The following is a 20,791-nucleotide window of genomic DNA, read 5'->3' as shown; positions in this document are numbered from 1 at the left end:
GAATCTGAAGAAGCCCAGCTCAGCTTGAGGCAGTTCAGCCTCGGAGCCTGAGGTTATTTATGTAACAGAATGAAAGCACATCTTCAGGAGTCTTGCCCTTGAGCCTTTTCACCACTAGATGGAGAAGTGGGGCAACAGAATTGGAAAAATTGATCTTTTTTTGTGGAAGGAGAACTAATCCCAGTTTTAATCTACACCTACTGATCTTCTGAAGCCCCGCAGCAGACAGCCTGGTTCCTTGGACGTCATATGATACGACTGGAGGAGAGCCAGCAGGGCCCCAGTTTGGAGAGGAGGACCCATATCTCAGTCAACGCGCGCAGTCTGGGCCCCCCTTTATCTCCAGCAGGCAGGGAGGCGTATCCCTTTCCCCTCTGCACTCCTCTTCACATACCACTCATACACTAACTAGACTACAACCTGCCTCAGACGACGCCCCGCTGCCCATGAGGTTTCCACCAAGAGCGGAGCCAAGTCCGTCGTGCGTTTGTTTGTTTCGCTCGAGAGGAAACTGCTGGGGTCTTATTAGAGTCGGGTTGTGCGCGCCAGCTGCCCACGGCATCACCTCAGCAATAACACAAGGGGTGCCAGCTAGAAGAAGAAGAGGAGGAGGAATAGGGGAGGAAGGGGTGTCAGAGTCTTCTGAATTGACGCTCAGAAATAAACAAGGAGACACCCCGTTTGGAAGACGTGCGCGGCGGGAGGAGAAAGGGATCCGCAACTAAGTAAGTCGTGATTTAACGTTACTGTGCGTGGTGGCCGTGTTTTCTTGACCTCCTTGTCCAGCGGCTCGTTGCACAGCGGTGCAATATTTAAGCTTGCAGCCCAGCAGCATCCTTTGAGTCGGGAAGGAGGGATGACAGAGCTGGGCAGAGGGGTGGGAAAGGGGAAAAAGGAAAAGGAGAAAAATAGTGGCGCTGTGTTTCTGTGCTAGTGAAATTCCTCACTGTAAACACTGTGACGGTCGTTGCATTAATATGAGGTTACAACTCGCAGTCACAGGAGGCGCAGCATACTTCAAGGAGCATACATGCCCAGTGAAAACAAGCTGACAGTGAAGTCAGGCGAAGATGAAATATACAGAGAATCCTGCATTTCTGTGTCATGTCAACATCCTCTATTACATGACCAGAGGGCCGCTCTGCTGTATTGGAGGCTACTATCGAGCCTCGGTACAGCCAAAGCCGACAGGTGTAACAGTACGACATGTTTACGCGGGTGCCTCTGATGGTCCATCATGTAATATCGATCTGTTTGCGAGGAGAGTGATTCTCGTTTTTGCCTCGACGGTGAATCTCCAGTGGCGCCAGCCGTGCATGGCCGTCACTGCATGGGTGAGGGATGCTGAGCGGCTGCAGCCTGTGGAGGAGAGGACAGGATGGTAACAGGGTATCTTATGGTGTGTTGTGATGTGAGCAGTCTGCTCCAACATGGCGCGCATGAGCTGATAAACCAAGGCCATTACATACTCATGTCTGGAATTTCCACTGTGCAATGGACCAGGCAGTTGGCTTTAGGATGGCAGAAAATGGGACAGACAGTGCAGCGCTGAGTTTTCCCTCTAATTAAATTCAGCTCAGGTAGAGAAGAGTCTGGCTCCACTAGAACATCACATAGGCTTGTGTTTATATCGTGGATCACTTTCTATTTCTGTCTCTGAATAGAACAAAGTCAATTGGAACAAATCCATTAATTTTGCTCTGTTTTTGTAATTATGTTTGATCACAGCAGGTATATGCACAAAGAGACAAAGGGTATGTTTATGTTTGGTCTTGTGTCCATTGGTCCATTGTTTCTCTATGGGTTTCTGCTGTGGCTGTTGGAGACAACATCTTTGTTGAGCAGTAAGTGGGTGATGATATTAACAAAACAAAACACACCCATTAAATTTACGACAGGGGATTCATGTGAGGCTTCGAAGTAGTCAAGTTTTTGTTTTATGTGTCTAAATAAGCTGAAGTGACACCTGTTTGATTCTTGTAAATGCTGGGAAAGTAAGAAAGCGGTTCTTCTTTAATGACAGTTGTTTTATGAGGTAACTCGTTTTCTCATGTCATCCCAGTGTGATAATGTTGAAAAAAACAGCTAGAGACTAAATGTCACCTCCTTAGTGTGTTTTAAAGGTCAAGGCAAATGCAATGAATGACATGTTGAGGTGTAACAACTCAATGGAAAAGTGTCCACACTGGCAGCAACTCTGGGCTCTGTGTTCCCATATTCTGTGTTGTGTCACAGCTAAACTTAAACCTGATAGATTTAGTAAAACTCTACAGGGTGGGATCATATGTTTTCATCATAAACATTTTTTTTTTAGGTAGTATAACAGTACAAATAAAAATCTGGGAGCTCTGGTTCACATCTTCTTCTTGTTCAGACTGATAATGATAATGATAATACACAATAACAAAATGCAGATCTCTGTTCACATAATTTAAATTAACAAATGAACATATAAGTTGAAACAACACCATCACTGAAGACCGTATCTTTGTACTATTACAAAAGTGGTGGGAAAACTTACAATAACAATGTTCCGTCTCTGGCGCAGTTTCATTGTCTGTTCATTTTACCATAGAAGTGAGACATGTTGATTCCACAATAGTCCTCAGCTTCTCCATGTGTGAGCTGAGGGTCTATATCCGGTTGGTTGTTCTGTGTTGTGTCAGCAGTTCGCAGTAGAGTTGACAGCATTTTTCTTGTCCAGCCAATCATCACCCAACATCTTTGCTTTGAACAGCTACATTTCTGTGCCCGTGTATGTTTGCAGCTTTGTGTGGGTTTTAGACTGCATGTATGAGAGAAACAAAAAGAATAATGGTTTGTGTACGTCTGTGTGTGTTGATGAGTGTCTCCTGGCCTGGCAGGCGGGGTAAAGGGTTGGGTCTGGTTTCATCTATTTAGAAAGGGGAAATGGACTGGCAATCTTGGAGCATGAGTGAAAAATGAGGTGAAATGCAAACAACACTTCGTACTACCAGCTACATTTAGTGTGCCCGCTAAGCTCTGAAATCATGATTCCTCCAAAGTAAATGTCCATATTGAGCAGCCCATCATTAAAGCATCTACCATCAACATGCCTGCTTGTATGTACAAGGGGTTGTTTGCAGTGACAAAGAATCATCACCCAGCTCAGCAGTTCCTCTCACATCTACAGAGCATTGTAGCAACTTCGGTGTTTTGGTTCTCTCTCACTGCTCCAATCAACATTGTTTCCAGACCTGGCAGGCAGTTTTTTTTCAGCTCTGATAAACCCTTTGTGTGCTACCTGCTCAACACCAACTGACAGACAGACACATTTAGCAACTAGCTGGTAAACATGTTGGAACATTTAGCAGCTGTAAGCCAGAAATTTCACTTGTAACAGAGAGCAGAAACAGAACTAACAGAGGACCAGAAATGGGAAATTACGTTGATAATGTGTTTCTCCAAATACCAAAGGCTCTCTGTATGTATGAAGAAATACAAAGGTGTTTAACTTAAAAGGTGATAGTATTGTCAGTGTTGTTCAGATCTTTTGTCACTGGCCCCAAATCAAAACCAGTTAATGTAGGCTGAATGAAAATGCTGGAGCAGAGCATTAAAAGTGACATCAGTGAGGCCAATATTTGAATTTTTGTTGTAGTAATGTGTTGTTGTGTTGCTGTTGCATAATGGCAATTTCCTAGCATTTCTGTGGTATAACTGGCTGATACAACATCATTATGAAATGACACCAGGCCTTGCAAATTCATATCCTGTCCTGAGCAAGCAGCCCCAGAGTGATGGATATTGCTAATTACCCTCACTGACCTTGTTGATATTAAGAAACCATTTATGCAGTGGTTAGAAAATCAGATCAGTAAGCTACTTGTGGCAGATGAATAACATGCATTACAGCAGCCCTTACAGTTACTGTTTTGTGCTGAGAGATGGTATTGTAAAGTAAAAGAGGAAGTGGAAGTGAACGCTTGCTCAGCAAGCATATATAGAGATAAGGAGTAACAGCTGGGCAGATGATAGAGATGTCAGATATTATTAGATAATGTGATGCAATCCACCTAGCACTTTCTGTTTTCTCTCGTTCTATTAATCTCTGCCTCCTCTTTTCCTCCTAGATAGTCACCTTTTCGTTTTTTTGTTTCTCACCACAAACTGCCCTTTTTCCTGCTTTATCATGACAGATAAGGGGAGAGGATTTGTTTTTTCACTCTCCTCCCAGCAAAGAGTCTGTCTTCTGGTTTTTAGCTACTGAGTTGTTTTAATCTCAAAGGGAAATGTGTTTAGCAGTGCATCTTTGTTGGTGTGTGTGTGTGTCTTATTCACCCCACCCAAAGCACACCCACACACTCATATGACGATCATCAGTGTTGTTGCAAAGATTATATCAAAAGCACTATTGATAAGGAACACAGTGCAATCATCCATACACACTCACTTTCACGCATAAACATCTATTTTGTGGAAGTGGGAGAATGAATATGAGGTCTTATAAAAAAAAAATGTTTTTTATAATCACAGAAGACACTGGACAGGCTGATATTGGACAAACGCATAAAAGCAAAAACAATTCCTGAGCAACTTGAGGTCCTTAAGTGGAGATTGGGATATTGCCATAAGGGAAGGCACTTATATTTGGCCTAATGGTTTCTGTTAACATTGAAAGGCTGCTCCAATAATGCAAGTCCATAGGCTTCCTATGTCTGGAGTTTGCTGATTGACCAGAGAGACAGACCCCACACCAGGACATAGCAGACAGTACGCTATAGAAATCGACTGTCTGTTAACGTAAAAGCAGGGCTGTCAGCAGTTCATGATGATACTAATACTTTTACATTGCTTTCACAAAAATATGCAGACCGAGGTAAAAGTAAATGGTTAGAGCCGGGGCCCTTTTCTTTACTCTTTCCATCACAGGAAAAGCATTAAATACGCACATTTGAGAACCTGGAACCAGTGAGTAGTTGTTATTTTAGCCTGAAAAAAAGGGAGAAGGATCCTGCAGGAGTGTCATTTGACTCAAGTTTGACCAGCGTCATTCTGTTTGCCTGAATGAGCTATCAGAAAGCCCTTATCATTCTTAACCCTGCTGCCCAAATATAGATTTTCTAAATCTAGCAGTGAACCAATTGCGAGCTACAAACCATCACATCTGATGGAAACACAAGTATCAGTAAAGTATCACAAGAGCTCTTTGCTCAGTTCGCATTCCCTGGATATATAAATATAATAAATAAGAATGAAAATGAAAGCAAAGATCACCAGTAAACAGATACACAGCGTAAAGATTTATTGTGGAAATAATGAAAGTCGAGCGTGGTCAGGTGAAGAAATTTGGGCACCCAGTGTAGAAGAGGCACAAGCTGAAGATGTTATGGGTCTGTCTGTGAGGAGACAGAACAAGAAAGGTGGTTTCTGGGAGATGTGACAACTGAAAGATTTCAGTGATTTTAGGATGGTAGGTAAAGGCAGAAATATACTCTGAAGTCACTCCATCAAATATTGCACAGTGTTGGTGTGCTTCATACATCATTAAAATGTCAAACAGCATCTCCCCTCCCTCTACACCTCTCTCTCTCTAAAGGTTAAATAGGACTTTTTCACTTGTTTGAAACTGTCCACACAACACTCTGAAGAAATACACAGAATCCTGGACATCAAGGGGTTTTGTATTGATCTAACACATCCAAAGCTATTCAGTGGACAGTCAGCTGGTGGACACAGCTGTGTGATGTGGTCTGTTGCTCAGGAGATTTGTCAAATCAGAGGAAAAAAAATCCTAATGATGTCACCAGGTTTTTTTGTAGGTTGGACTCAAAAACCTGGCATTTTAGGGTTACCTCAGAAGGACACAGTGGGATCTAATGAAAATATTCTATTTAGTGCCGTTATAGTACCAATGGAGCTTGACTAATGCTAGGGAGTAGGGTAATGTTGTAGTAAATGTCTGGGTATTTCAGGCTCTGCTTCTTTATTCTGTCTGGAGCAAGCCCCTTAGTAATAAGCAAGTGCAATACTAAATCACAGAGGTACTTTTAATGGTTGTTCTCTTTTAACTTGCATTAAGTGAACTTGCACAGTTCATTAACTTGTTGTGGCCCCTTTACAGGAGGACAAGTATGACATCAGAACTGACTCTGGTGTGCTGTCTATGTGGCTTCTCATTTGGCTTCTGGACATGGTTGTTGTGCAGTATTTCACTCACGTCTGTACTGACTGAGCTGTTATTTATGGACAACCTGGGGGGAAAAGAGTGTTGCCCCTCTGACCCTTGGAATATTAACATGTGACCTCTGCTGATGTCTTCCCATTTTTTTTGGCAGTGTATTATTTATGTTTGGCGGAATGTGTGTTGTGCCTCAGATAGAAGAAGAAGGATGGAGTGTGTGCAGTGGTGGAAAAGGGTTGTTGTGGATCCTGCTCTGGGACGTGTGTGTCTGTGTCGGGGGGTAGGGCAGAAAGGCAGGCAGGAGTATTGTTGTCCCTGTATTCTTTTGGCCTGAAGGAAGGAAGCTGTGGAAGTGGGGAGAAGAGAGAAGGAGAGAGAAATAGCACTCCAACGCACTGAGTGTGAAGGGGATTTGAGATTAGTTTCCTCTTCCAGAGTCTCTCGGTTTCCTAATGCAGGGCTTGGGTCGTTAAGCTCAAGAGTCATTTTCACATCATCATTCTTTCTGAAGAGGAAACATTTATGTGCCAAATAGTCTATGTAGTAGTGTGTGTGTGTGTGTGTGTGTGTGTGTGTACACACACTTTGTCATTCAAGAATAATCAAAAATGATCTGGTTCACATCTGGGATCTTAAGAGTAAGTAATATAAAGAATAGTAATTAGTAATTTTCTGATTTTTTGTGTTTTTTAACCATAGTCTCCATGTTCATCATTGTAGCATATCATCCAGTAACATAATGAAGTTTAACAACACAAATGCTACTTTTTAGTAGAATTGATCAGGTGTTGGTTTGGGTCTTTTAATGGGTCTTGTTGACAGTAAGAAAACTGTAGAACAACTAATCCTTATACAGAGAGTTTAGTCCGCTTATACAATGATAGTATTTTGTTTGCCATTTGCCATATGTGATTGATTTTAATTAAGATAAGGGACATCCCAGATTCTTGTAATGTTGTAGGTGGTGGATCAGCATTGTGTATTGAGGTGTTTACTATCTAATGATGCACAGATGCTATAAAACAAGCTATAAAAAAAGCTGTTCATCTGAGTATGTGTAAGCGTGGGAGGCAGGATCAGAATCAGTATGCTGCAGTGTCCAGCTCCAGGTTGTTGTAGTGTTTGTTTAAAATAATCCCAGATTACTGGTGGTGAGACCTGGTGTAATCAGCCACTATTGTCAACTATTATCATGGCGACCCCAGAGTCACACAGTGTGACTAGTCATGTACAGATCAGTACAGCATCTTACTTTCAAACCTTTTTATTCACAGATCATGTAGCATTAAAAATTAGTTTCTTAACCGACATTTCACTGCATACTCATGCAATTGGCTGTACGAAACGTACAAGAAACAGTTTTCAAATGTTTCAAAAGTGATGTTTTTATTACAGAGAGGACAATGAAAGGTGAAATTGCGGTGCCATAATTAACCAGTATGTAGCAGGAAAGGCTGCCTCTTTGTTCCTCCCTGTAAATTCTTTGCAAGGAAAACCATTTCTTCTCACTTTGGAAAGGAGAGTTTTAAATCCTATTTGGACTTCAGTTCAACATGATACCCATAAACAAAGATGCTCAGCAGGATTATTATTCATTTAGCTCCATAGACATTAAGGTAATCACTTTTAGGGTATTTTAGTGCAGATAGAGTGTGTGTAAATTGCCAGAGGACCATGAGCACAATGCTATTAGAAGAGGATGCTGGTGCTGTATGCAGGCAGTTAATGTGTTCCTGGAATCGTACTCAACAGGGAATAGGGCTGATCATTTGTCCATTTTCTTGACTTCTTCTGCCATGCACCTAACTTCACATATTGTCAAAAACATCCCTAGTTTTAGTGTGCTGTTTGTTTGTAATTCTGCTGGCTAAGAGCACTTCCTCTCTCAGTCCTGCCTGACTGATATTGTTGATCTATTACATTTATTTGGCTTAATATGTCTTTGCTGTCCAGTCTGTGAGCGAGTGCCACCCTCCCTGGAGGTCTTCCTTTCTACATCATAAACGTAATTACTATTTTAACTGCATGCTTATATGTCTGCTTTCTTTTATCCCTGGTTGTCTATAATTTATGAGAGAGGCAGCAGGACAAAGGCCTACAAAGAAGAGGGACATATTTCTTGCAATAAATCTTAAAAATTAATCACAACTGTAGCCTTGAGGTCACAACAATTAAAATTATGGTTTAAACAGTAGGACAACAAGGGAAAATCTAAACACTTAATTGCCAGTTGGTCCAGTGGACCTGTGCTGTTAACAATGGCATGAGCTACATATCAGAGCCACACAGTAAACTTCCCACAGATAGAAAATGTTTGTTTTTTTTATCAGATTGTGTCAAGTGTAGAAATGGGTATTTCACTTTTGTAGAACCAAAGCTGACACTTGTGAGATAATCAGGAAAATAAATCCCAATTTAAATCATACTTCTGATTAGACATTGATGTACTCATATAGTCCATGTTTATGTTAAAAAAAAAAAACATTACATAACAAAACAATGATTTCATTGTGTGATTAAAAATGTTCTCTTCCCTTCAGCTGAAACTTCCAGTCAGATGAGGGCCATGTGACACATTTGGATCAGATGATTTTGTATTCCTATACCGGGAGGAGCTGTGTACAAGTTGTTTCCATTATATATTACATATGAGTAAAGTGTGCAAAGTGGGATTGAAGGTGTGTGCTGGTTTATTCAGGGAATACAAGTGTCCTTTATTTTTAACAACCAATGTCTCTAATAGAGGTAACTGACATTAATAGAATAACATGTGGCTCTGTCCATCCTTGCCAGTCTCTGTGCAGTTCCTGGCTGCCACAGCTAAACTGGGGGTGAGTGTTGGATTGTCTCTGCTCATGCTCAGGGTGACCTTCCCCAGGTCAGAATGGTCAGCCATTTAATAACAGAGTTCAGCCAGTGCTTCCAGGCTTCCTTCATACCACTGATGAACTGATCCAGATGAGTTCTCAGATGCTCAGTCAGCATAATCCATCGTAACCTGAGGGCTGGGAAGGGAAGGAGACTTAGGAGAAATAGGCTATAAAACAGTCAGTGTACATCAAAAACAGACGGTCTCTGAATTAAGATCAAGCATTATTTTGTTAATAATATTAGTCAAGGTATGTATTATTTTTGAATGGTTTTTCTTATTCTGTCTAGTTTTACACATATAGACAGTGTTTTTCTTGTTTGTTCTGGATCAGTGAGGAAGGTGAAAATTAGAAAGAATGTGTCTAGACAGCATGTGTGTCTGTTTATGTGTGTACTTGGTGTTTTGATCAGATGATTGCGGTTTTACTTTTTCTCCGAAGGGTCTCCATGTGATGCTGATGTGGGTTTGTGATAGAGCCATGGGCAGTGTGGTGCATGTTACAAATTTATAATAATACACTCCTGAGGTTTTTATAAGTCATATAACCTCGAAGGATTGGAAAGGGAGGCAACAAGCATGAAAAAAACATATGCTTTTTGAGTTTAGAAGGACCAGTGTTTTCTGACTGCATGTCTTTGTGAGGGACATAAAAGGTGTAGAAATAAAACCAACCCTGCACTGAGGGCAAGTTAGGAGAGATGTGATTTATTAATATGCTGAGTTTTGTCTCACAATACAGCCTTGTTGAGTATTTAGTTGGTAAATAATTCAAGTGAATTCAAATGGTGAGAGTGGGGGGTCCTGGCCACTCATCAGAAGGAGTGACAAAGTCAAACAGTTTTAACACATTTTACTGGCATTGGAGAGGAGTGGGTGGGGACTGATATAGAGATAGCCCTTTTGTAAAAGTTTAGCTTGGACCTGCACAGAGAAATGAGGATCCCAAATGTGTTGTGATACTGTTTTGGTTTGGCTGGAAAAGACACACTGCTCCTAAGATTTTGTGGCTACTCTTTGTGCTTCACACAACATTTCTCATCTCTTTGTATTTTTCATGCACTCACAAGTGACCTGAGAGACTAGTGAGAGTTAGAGGGTAAAAGTAAGTTCCTTCATTTTAGGCTCACATTACTCATCATATTCAAACAAGGCTATGTTTCCAAAGGTTCTTGCTATTATATAGAAGTAATTAGATCTCTGCTTAAATATGGAGATTGGGACAGGTTTCCCCTAATGTGAATCATCTGTTCCCCTCAGTTGTACCTGTGACTCCTCATATACAAATTAAAATTAAAAATTCTATTTATTATTACAATTATATTCATTACTGATTTTTCTGCATTTTATTCTAGAGCAATTGATTCACTTTATCCCAACTGACTCCTTTAAAGATCGTGTCGTCTGACCAACAGTCCAAAACCCAGAGATATTATGTTTGCATTTTTCATTGATGGCTAATCAGAATATATGCCACTCCATTTACTGTCAATCACTTAATATATTAATCAACTAAACTAAACTAAATTACACGTCTCCATATCTACACTCACATACAAAATAGGTTTGAATTAGTTGGCATTCATCTTAGCATTTTATATATTCACTTAAGATGGTATTCCATTTCCTGTTAGAACTACAGTTCTTTCTTTGTTACAACTGTTTGATTTGGGATCATTCTATGGATAAAATCAGCAAATAACTACAGAAACATTTAATGTGAAATATTTGACTTATTTGGAAGCATGATAGTGGGAGCTTTGTTTTGTCACAGTCAAGCCACAGCCCCTCTGGCTTCAGCTCTGCTTCTGTCCATCTTCCATCCTGGACTTCTGGTCTGGAAACTATTAGAGCAGGAATCTCCAGCAGTGCCGTGCTTGCACATTACCAAGCGTTCTCTGACTGCTGGACAGGAAAGAGACATTGATTTAGTGCAAACAGACAGATATTTAACCTCAGTCACTGGGAAGGTAAACATTGAGCTAATGCTACCATGAAGAAAAGCTGTTTGTCTGATGCATAATGTCGTGTAGCTGTAATCCTGTCTTTCTTTGTCACTCTCTTTATTAGGATGGCTGAGGTGTCACAAGAGGAGAGACTCCAGGCCATCGCTGTAAGTTATTTCTGTAAACGTCACACACACAATCTGTTGCTTCCTTTCTCTCGTGTACAGTACACACACGCTTATAGATTGTACATCAGGCCACATTGATGGCTGGAGAAGCAACAAATCATTGCTTCTTGTCAGGCTGTGACCACCTATCTTAATGACCCAACCATTTAGATCCCATCTCCTTCACCCATTAAAGGGCATGGAAAGCTAATGCAGAACCGACAGCTGTCTTTTTCTGTCTGTCCTTGTGTCTCCATCTCTGCTGGACTTTCATCGTTGCATTTGGTTTTATCTCCTTATCTACCTTTTCTGACACGATGTCTAGTATAATTATGTATATTATGATAGAGCACATTAAAAACAGACTGAAACACATATGAAATTTGTTTGGTGTGAGTAGTTGTGCTACCTAAGACTTGCACAGCCATTCAAAATTTACTGCAGCACAGTCTTCAAAATCAGATGCTTTCTTATCATTTCAAACATTTTTCTAAAATTAATTTGATGTTTGAATGGGATCATGTGGCCCTGTCAATATACTGTAACCAAACACCATATTGTCTCTTCATTACTGTATGTCTCTTGTGTATGCAGTTACATTGAGGTAAAAAATAGTGTGCTTTAATCATCAGCATGACCATTAAAGACTAAAACTGGATATTGTTCAAAATGTTTTGCTATTGATGGCCAATAACATGCCTGACTTCCAGTATTAAGTACCCAGCCTTGCTAAAGATATGCTATGAGAAAAACACTGGAATGATTATGTTTTTGGTCCTGTTGTTTTGATTGTGAGATGAATTCAGAGATATCAGAGTGTTTATGTGGTTACAGGAGAAAAGGAAGAAGCAGACAGAGATTGAAAACAAGAGGAGGCAGCTGGATGATGACCGACGGCAACTCCAGCATCTTAAGGTACACACAGGAATAATGCCAACAAATGGTGGAGGTGGACAGTAAGTGCGTAAGTTGGAGAATTACTATACTTCTGAAATTAAGCAGGGAGTATACTATACACAAATTATACACAAGTCACAGTCGGAGTCTGAGTATTTGCACAATCATGCTTTCTGCTTTCCATTGCACTAACACCTTCACTTGCTCTCCGCTTTTTTGTGCTCAGCTGTGGCTGCTGGACACGTTTCCACTTTTATCACTCTGTTCCATGGAAAAAAATCCATTATTGAAACCATTGAATCATATCCTTAAATGAAAAAGAAAGTGGTATTTTCCAGATTTTACAGCTTCAGTTTCATTCTTAACACCCAAGAACATTGTAGCAATGTTACAGTGCCTGTACTATATCTACTCATCATAACTGTACTAAAACATACACTGATTCAGAAAAGAACACTAAAAGACAGCTGGAAGGTAGATGTTCTTATCACCTTTCAAGTAAACGCAGGAAGACTGGATTCCTCATTATTGACCACACACAGTGGGAAGGTTGTGATGGATAGACAGATGGATGAATCGTTCTTAGTATACATACAGTTTCTCACTTATACACTCATCTGTTGCTTAACAGATCTCCACTATAAAAACAAGGTTAAATCATCTTAAATGTAAATGCTTGAACTATCTTAGTTTTGTATGTTTATTTCATTATCACACTCACTTTAACAGGATTCTCCCAAACACCCACCAAAGCTTGTAACAAGCTGACGGGCAGAGCTGTGTTTTCAGAAATCAAGCTCTGTGAGCAGTGTTTGACACCCACACAACAATATCAACAATATCAATATTCCTTTCAAAAATATCAGTCCACCATAGTGAGATACTCCTAACTGCTGCTGTCATGGAATGTTCAGAATGGACAGCAGATAACACCAGCACCTCCTCCACTTACTGTTTATATACACACACACTCCCTAAAACATACACGTTTAAATCTACATGCGTACGGACCCACACTCGTTATATCAGTGCCAAGGCTTTTGTCAGCGTATGTGTCAGCACTATCAAAGCTATTTCAGCCACGGACAATTCAGCAGGTCACAGATAAGCGCAAAGGTTGTGGTGCGTATGCGCCTGTGCAGACAAGTGTCCGTTTGTGGCATGAGTGCCTGTGACCTGTGCTACTGCCCTTGTGTGCTCCCACTTTTTCTATTTTCAGAACGAATCATTGTAAGTGTGGGCCTGTATGTGTGTGTGGTTGTTATTGTGTGCGCTGCTTCATAAAGGAACACAGAAGCCTCAGACAATGCAGAGGGCTTTGGCAGAGGAAACAGATTTTTGTCCCACTCCCACCAACAGGAAACAGCCCTTACACCCACCGCACCCCGCTTTCGTCTCACACGCAAACACGCACAGAAACACAGAGGGGAAGTGTAATCACGCTGCACAGGAGCATTAGAAGGGTCTTTTGTGAGAACCACAACAAGTATTCATGTTCCAGAGGCAGTGTTTATGTGGAAAACCCAATAAATGTCTCTATTTACACATCGAAATTTTAAAACGATGTACCTCCCACACTCCTACAGCGGGTATGATGAGGTAATACAATGTTGTTAACACAGAAAGCATTGATAGGAGTTCTGCATGGCAGATATGATTATGCAAGCAGCAGTCAGCAGGCCCTTTAATTAAAGTCTGAATATCAACAGCCTATTTATCAGAAAATTAAAACACACAGTTGATATAGCAACATAATGAAAAGTAATCTTGCAAAATGAATCTGGAGCCAGCAGCAGGTTAGCTTAGTTTAGCACACCAACACTGAAAACAGAGGGGAAACTGATATTTAAAACTTTTTTTAAAAAGTAAATGCTGTGGTTAGCAAAATTTGTATGGACTGGATAAACTTTATTTTGTAAGAAAGAGGTTTGGGATGTCACTTTGTAGAAGGAGAGATGCTAAATGAAATTGTCTCCCAACAGCTGTTCAGTACATTTGGATATGTGTGTGTGGACATGAGTGTATGTGTCTCTATCACAGTTCCGCCCTTTGTCTGCTACATTAGCAGTTTTTACTCCATAGAACAATGGAGAGAGATGTAACTTAAGCACACCAGCTTTACAACTGTCTGTGCAGACTGGTGTGTGTGTGCGTGTGTGTGTGTGTGTATGCGCGCGGGTTTGCATACACATGAATGAGTACATAAAGTGATGTCAGGCATTGGGGTAGTAGGGTGTGGCGAGAAAGTGAGCAAAACTGAGAGTAGACAGCTGGGTTATATTCAGTGCCCAAGAGACCATGCAGGGTTGGGGTATGAAGAGTGTTGAGTTACACCATGTGAGGGTGTGCGGTAAGGCTCTGTGCAACTATGGAGCTAAATTACTCAAAGGAGAAACGAAGAGATAAACCAGAACCAAAGGCGACGTAATAGATAAAAACTGATAAACATAAGAGAAATGAAGACAACATGACATTTACAACCTTCTTTAAGTTCATGAACTTCATGATGGATAGAAATCTGTATAAGCAATAGGAAGGGGTGGGGGTCAAATAAGAGAAGAAAAAAACTGGGGAAGTTTTGTTGCATCACTGGTGAGGAATTCACAAGCATAGGTCCAGAGTTTTAGTCCAACTTGTGAAAACAAGAGCTTTTTCTTGCACATTTTCATATGGCAGGGCTGTCTTTCACTGCATGGTCTAACAGCTGTGAGAAAGACACACTGTTATATTTATCTCAAAGCATGCCAAGTATTTGCTTTGATATTAGCTTATCTACAGGAGGGAATGTGGATGGAGAGTAGAGATAAGGATACAGCTGAGGTTGTAAATTGATAGAGGAAATAGTAAACATAAAAAATACACCTTAGATCATACACCTGCTTTTGTTTAATTAATAATTGGGAATATTTAATTATCTGGTCTTGAATGAACTTTATCTATTAAATATAATAATAAGAACTTACAATTAGTCTAGTATTTACTCTTAACTTGTGTGTAATGTTATTCCTGTCATTGGCAAGCTTCAGGAAATGCTTTATGTGGTTTAAGATTAGAACAATTTTGTTTTTATTTTTCTGTGATTTATCTTGAATTCTAAATCTTATGCTAAAGTGATTATAATAGGATAATTATATCTTAGTTTAGACTTTTTCACTTCAACGCCAGAAGCCTCTGGCTGGGAGCCATAGTCCACTTGGCAAGAGCCAGTTGGCAGCAGTTGGTGTATGTGACAGAATCACTGAGTGGCAGTGGTCACCAGAGAAGTGTTGGACATGCTGACTGATTTTTTTTTTTTTTTTTTTGGTAGATTAGCCAAAGGGCTTGTCATTATTTCTTAGTGAAAGTGTTACTAATCTCCATCCATGTGAGAAAGAGGGATGACATTTGGAGAGGCTGAAGCTCTGCTGACTAATTAATCAAGAAGTATGGGTAAAGTTCCTCTGTAACATCCTTGGATTATAGCAAACACACTCATACACCAAGTACAATGAGGTTTCGGGAGAAGTTACAATGAAAAGTCATCTCCTTTTTACAATTTTTACCAAAATGTGTACAGAAAAGCAAAAACAACTTAACTTTTAACTTAACCTCCTTATCTTTACCCATATTCATTCATTCACCAATAATGTGTTTTTGTTTATAATGTCCACTTGCAGTCGAAGGCACTGAGGGAGCGCTGGTTGTTAGATGGAGCTCCAGCTGAAGAGGAGACTCAGAAGCGTCTGCAGGAGGATGAAATAAAGACCAAACTTCTGGAGCAGGTCATCCTCAGGTCAGTGTCTTAAAACTTAAAATTTGTGGTTGTTATGGTCAAAATGTAGGCATACGTCCATTTGCTCTCTCTTTTCAGTGCTATGAAAAATGAAAACCTTTGAACAGCAGGGAAAATAAAAATATACTTTCTCCTTCTTCAAGCAACATCTTGAGTAGAACTCTGGTGTTGCATTAGATGACATTAGTGACACCTATGTTTGGTGCGGCAGTCACTTATATTTTTGATATTAGGTGAGGATTATGCATTGCATTACAAGTGATGTAATCCAACTGAAGTGTCCAGACTGAAACAAATTTCAAGAGATTTCATAGGGATATTATAACCCTCAATAAATCAGTTTAATTTCTTTATTTGTATGGTGTATGATAATGATGATAACATGATCTGATTTTGATGAGTTTGTACATGAATGGCAAATCCATGCAACATTTTTCATACATTTTAATATTGTGTTTTTTAATAGAAATAGGATTTCCTAATGGCTTAGGTACATTGTGGACAACATGGTTAGCTTGATAAGTTATTTACACGACACATCTTGGTCACAGTCTTGGTCAAATACTGATATACTGATATACTGTTTGTATATCTTTATTACAATATACTCTGTGTGGTAAAAGAATCACATATTCATTTTAAAAACTAATCTTCATGTGTTCCTGTGTCAGGCTGGAGCAAGAGATTGAAGAACTGGAGACAGGCGTGCCAGCCAGTAAGGGCGTGGCTAAAGAAAATGGAGGTATGTTCACTACCCATGGCAACATATGATCACACACAAAACCATGGCAACACAGCCTGAACACCTGTGTCAGAAAGAGAAAGTGAGCTCATAATAGCCTCTTCATTTGCTCTATTAAGCTGTTCCTCAATGCCCGGAGGTCATTAAAACAATATTTCCTTTCTTTCTTTGTTTCTCTGACTCACCCTGACCACCCTTTTATTTTCTTCACTTTCCTAACATCTCAATGATACTCTGGTGCCCTCTATAGGTGAAAATGGAGTAGTGCAGAACTCTGGTCAGACCCCTAAGAGGGAAGTGACAGGAATTGAGGCCAAGCTGCTGGGTCCCAGTCCTGACCAAGCTAGTGCAGACAACCCTGTCACTCTGGTGTTTATGGGCTACAAGACCGTTGAAGAGGAGCAGGAGACCCGTACAGCTCTGGGAATGGAAGGGGTGGATGGCAACGTTAAGGCTGAGTTTGTGGTGATTGAGGATGGGGAGGGTAAAGCAGGTGCAGATGCAGCCACAGAAGACCAGGCTCCACCCAATGGGAGCATGGTGGAGAAAGAAAAGGCTAATGGAGGTGGGGATGAAGGAGATAAGGAAAAGGAGAAGAAACAGACCTGCAAATGCTGCACGGTCATGTAACTTTGTGTGTACAGTTGCACCTGTGCAGACACGTGTGCCATTGCATGTGTCTGTAATTGCAGATGTGTGTAACTCTGTGTGTGTGTGTGTGTGTGTGTGTGTGTGCGTGCGTGTGTGCGGGTGTGGGTGTGGGTGTGTATGGGTGTGGGTGTGTGTGTGTCAGGACTGGGAAAACACAAAAAGCTGAAGTACAGTAACATAGCCAATATTCCAACAATGAGAGCCAATACAAGCTCCAGCTACAAATAGAACCACAAAGACTCATTAAGTACACTTTACTCTGTATACCTGTATTTGACTTTTGATTTCTATTGATATTTTTCTATTTTTCTGTCTTGGCATTTATATTGTATTCAGTACGTATATCTTTATTATGGGACTGTGTACTGTAAGTTCATTGTTATTATTGTTGGGGGAAAAAAAGAAAATGTATTAGCTCTCTGGATTATACTGCTTCTCACTGGGGAAAATCTGGAAACATTAAATCATTTAAGTCAAAACAGCAAACTATGAAGGACACAGATACTTAAATATATATATTTGTCTCTTTAGGCCTACCAACTATTTATCTGTCAATTTCATATTGCAATATTGTCTAAGATATTATTTTAAATAGTATTTTAATATATTGATATGAAATTATGTTTTATACAATGTATTTATTGTTTTTGGTTTTCTGTATCATCTCCAACCATTAACTGCATGTAAGCACTACCAGATTCTCATTACGATCATTACAAGTGTCTGTGCTTTCTTAGACTCATATGTGCTCATATCTTTAGTCACACAAGTCTTTCTATCAGTAATAAATATAACTGGCAGTGTTAGAGATATGCGTTATGTTTTAAAAGAAATCTACAGCACAGACAAAGAGGCAAACACTGACCATGTTGCAGACCACGTTAGCTTCTCATAGATATTGTATGTGACACGAACATAAAGATCACAGCTTTTGTATTTTTAAATAAGATAAATACATTTACTTTATGACTTACAACAAACCATTGCACAATGATTAGAAATGCTTAATTAATTTTATTCTCTCAACATTAGAATCAATGTAAATCTTATGAGGTAGCACTGCATGAAGCCTTGCAACTTTTTGACTGTCTTGTCACTTGTTAGGTCTTTATTATATGCTATCACGTTCACTTGAATGTAAATCCAGGGGTTAAATTGGGATTTGTTCTAATATAGGGAGAGGAGGCGGGCTTGCTCAGCATTAAAAAAAAAAAAAAGCTTTTTGTGTCTCTATGAACCAAATAAAATCTGATGATACTGTAATTTCACTGTGTTGGTTGGCTGCTGGTTTCTGTCCTGCTTGCTCCCAGTTTAACCCCTGACACTCTGTCTGTAGACCTGGGTCCAGTGGTACTTGTTAGTAATAGATTTTCAAAAAGATAAAAACATTTGGGGCATATGAATAATTTTTCTCACAAATAATACTAATTTATGGGGAACATCAGTTTGATGTAGTTGAGTGGAGCTACTCAAGTTCTTAAGTAATCATTAGATTTGAAAAATTCCATATTCTAAATAAAGTCAAACAAGTCTAACGATTTTAAACTGTGGGTGCTAAAAAGACAGATTGTGCATATACACTGTAAGCCCTGGGAAAGCCCTGGGAGCTAAATGAAATACATTTTGACCATACTCACCTTATTTATCTGGCAAACAACAGAGGCTATTAGTGACGCTATGTAAACAATGCTTCCACTCCCCCCAGGCTGATCCATGTCTGAGTCACCTACATCATCATCATCATCATCTCATTATCACAATGTTAGATTCTCATTGTCAGACACACTGCCCCACCTTCTATTCTTGGAGACAAAAACCTCGGAAGTTGGTGCTAATCCTCAGTCTCATTAACATCCTCCATTCACCAACTATTGTTCAGTTTCTTCACTCTGTCTCAATCAATCACTGGTGAGGGGGATTGTGGGAATCTACTGCCTCCTGCATAAACTTGATGAATATGAAAGTTTTTGCAACCTTCAGTGCCAGATGCATTCTTTCGAGTCCTGCCTACCTTTACCATCAGAGCAGTGATCCCTTTTAGCACTCCAAAGGGAGGTCAACAGAAGTGGGTGGGTGAACTTCAGTCTATGCTTTTCATATGTACAGTTTCACTGTAATTGTACAACTTGCAACTTTGTTTCTCATATTGACTCATGTTTTTTTTTTTCCTACGGCCTCTTTGCAAGGCAGTATATTGTATTTGATGTGTGTGTTTTTAAAAAAAAAAAAAATAGATGACTACATCTGTGTAGTGTTGGTGCCTTTGTCAGGTTCAGTTGGTTGGACTTGTCTGTCTGCTGCCATTTTCAGCCCAGGGGTTTTTCTTGCTCTGCTCCTGGTCTTGACGCCCCACTGGAAACACTGCCTTCCAATCTGATGGGTCACTACACAAGTATAATAGAATATTACAGTCAATTTTCACACAATTACTAGAAATAAATTCAAGTTAGATAAAAGGTGGTATGACTACTGTTGGTGTCTTGAAAAAACTTTGTGTCCTCCACCATATTTTAATATTTTTGAATTGTTTCATCGGTTTTATTCCACATATACAATAAACTTCCAAAAAACAACCTACAGTCAATGCTTTTTCCACATTTTGGGGGATACAAACTTTATCCATGAGGCCAACTGTGTACATACAGTTAATATGTGTGTGCATATCTACAGGAATATGCACACATACGTATATAGAAACATAAAAATATGTATACTTGTTTATCTAAAGCTTTGCTTAAATGTGGGATGCTGAGACAGCAGCAGAAAAAGCAACCTTGTGTTAGACCAATGCCTGCTCATCTATTCTGTGGTCGTCTAAATGTTTAATCTTGAATAAAACTACTGTTTGTTTACAGCAAGCCAGATAACTGTGTATGTAATTAAACAAATGTACACATGCTGTAGACAGAACAGTACACATAATCCATGGCTAATGATGTGTGTGATTTTGGTATCTTAGCTGATAGAGTCACAGATGGGCAAGACACCCTTCTGGCAGACAAGTACACAATTATAAACACATAATCCATCCATTTGTTATAAGACTAATTGGCTAGTAAACATATGAAGAAAATGACACAGAATTGAATACCCATCATAGTAGTGAAGTAAAACAGTAAGGTAAGAAGTTTGGTTAGAAAGAGGACAACATGAAAACATGCAAGAGAGGTTCAGTGAGCAGTTAAAGCAGTATATATATATATTGAGTATATATGGAATTTCAGCTTCAAGCTTGGGGTCAATATTTTGTGAAGTGCACTTGCAAATCAAACCACTAGAGAGCATACATCCACTGTTTTGTAAGTTAATTCTGTTACACTATCATCAAACATACTATAAGGCGTGTGTGTAAGAGAGAGGGTGAATTAGGGAGACAAAGAAGGATAAGTACTGAAACAGGGCATTCATCCGAGGGAGGACAGGTATACTATTCAACACAAAAGCTACAGTATAATTATATGGCTTCCAAGCTGCTGCAGTACTTCCCCTGATAAACTGCAATTTAAAAACTCTTCAGTCTAGTCGGAATGTGTAAGCATCATCTCTGTGATGAGATAGATTTTACCATCTAATAGAATCAGCAGACTTATTCCATATCTTGA

The 20,791-nt window shown here is 39.7% G+C and overlaps 1 protein-coding gene across 2 annotated transcripts; it reads left to right on the top strand.

Annotated features, from left to right (window-relative positions):
* The first annotated feature begins 258 nt into the window (after positions 1-258).
* palm1b (paralemmin 1b) lies at positions 259-20,110 on the top strand. Of its 2 annotated transcripts, none has more exons than XM_026302428.2 (6): positions 259-725; positions 11,085-11,127; positions 11,962-12,042; positions 15,681-15,796; positions 16,468-16,538; positions 16,789-20,110. In XM_026302428.2, the coding sequence occupies exons 2-6, from the start codon at positions 11,086-11,088 to the stop codon at positions 17,166-17,168; spliced, it is 690 nt and encodes a 229-aa protein (XP_026158213.1). In that variant the 5' UTR covers positions 259-725; position 11,085; the 3' UTR covers positions 17,169-20,110. The 2 variants fall into 2 exon arrangements, with proteins under 2 accessions (XP_026158213.1, XP_026158222.1); XM_026302437.1 differs by lacking the exon at positions 259-725 and adding an exon at positions 10,879-10,984.
* Positions 20,111-20,791: the final 681 nt, after the last annotated feature.

Source organism: Mastacembelus armatus, chromosome 22, assembly GCF_900324485.2.
Source record: "Mastacembelus armatus chromosome 22, fMasArm1.2, whole genome shotgun sequence".
NCBI classification, from domain to species: Eukaryota; Metazoa; Chordata; class Actinopteri; order Synbranchiformes; family Mastacembelidae; genus Mastacembelus; species Mastacembelus armatus.
The sequence above is the reverse complement of the archived record's forward strand: the minus strand, read 5'-3'. Positions and strand labels throughout refer to the sequence as shown.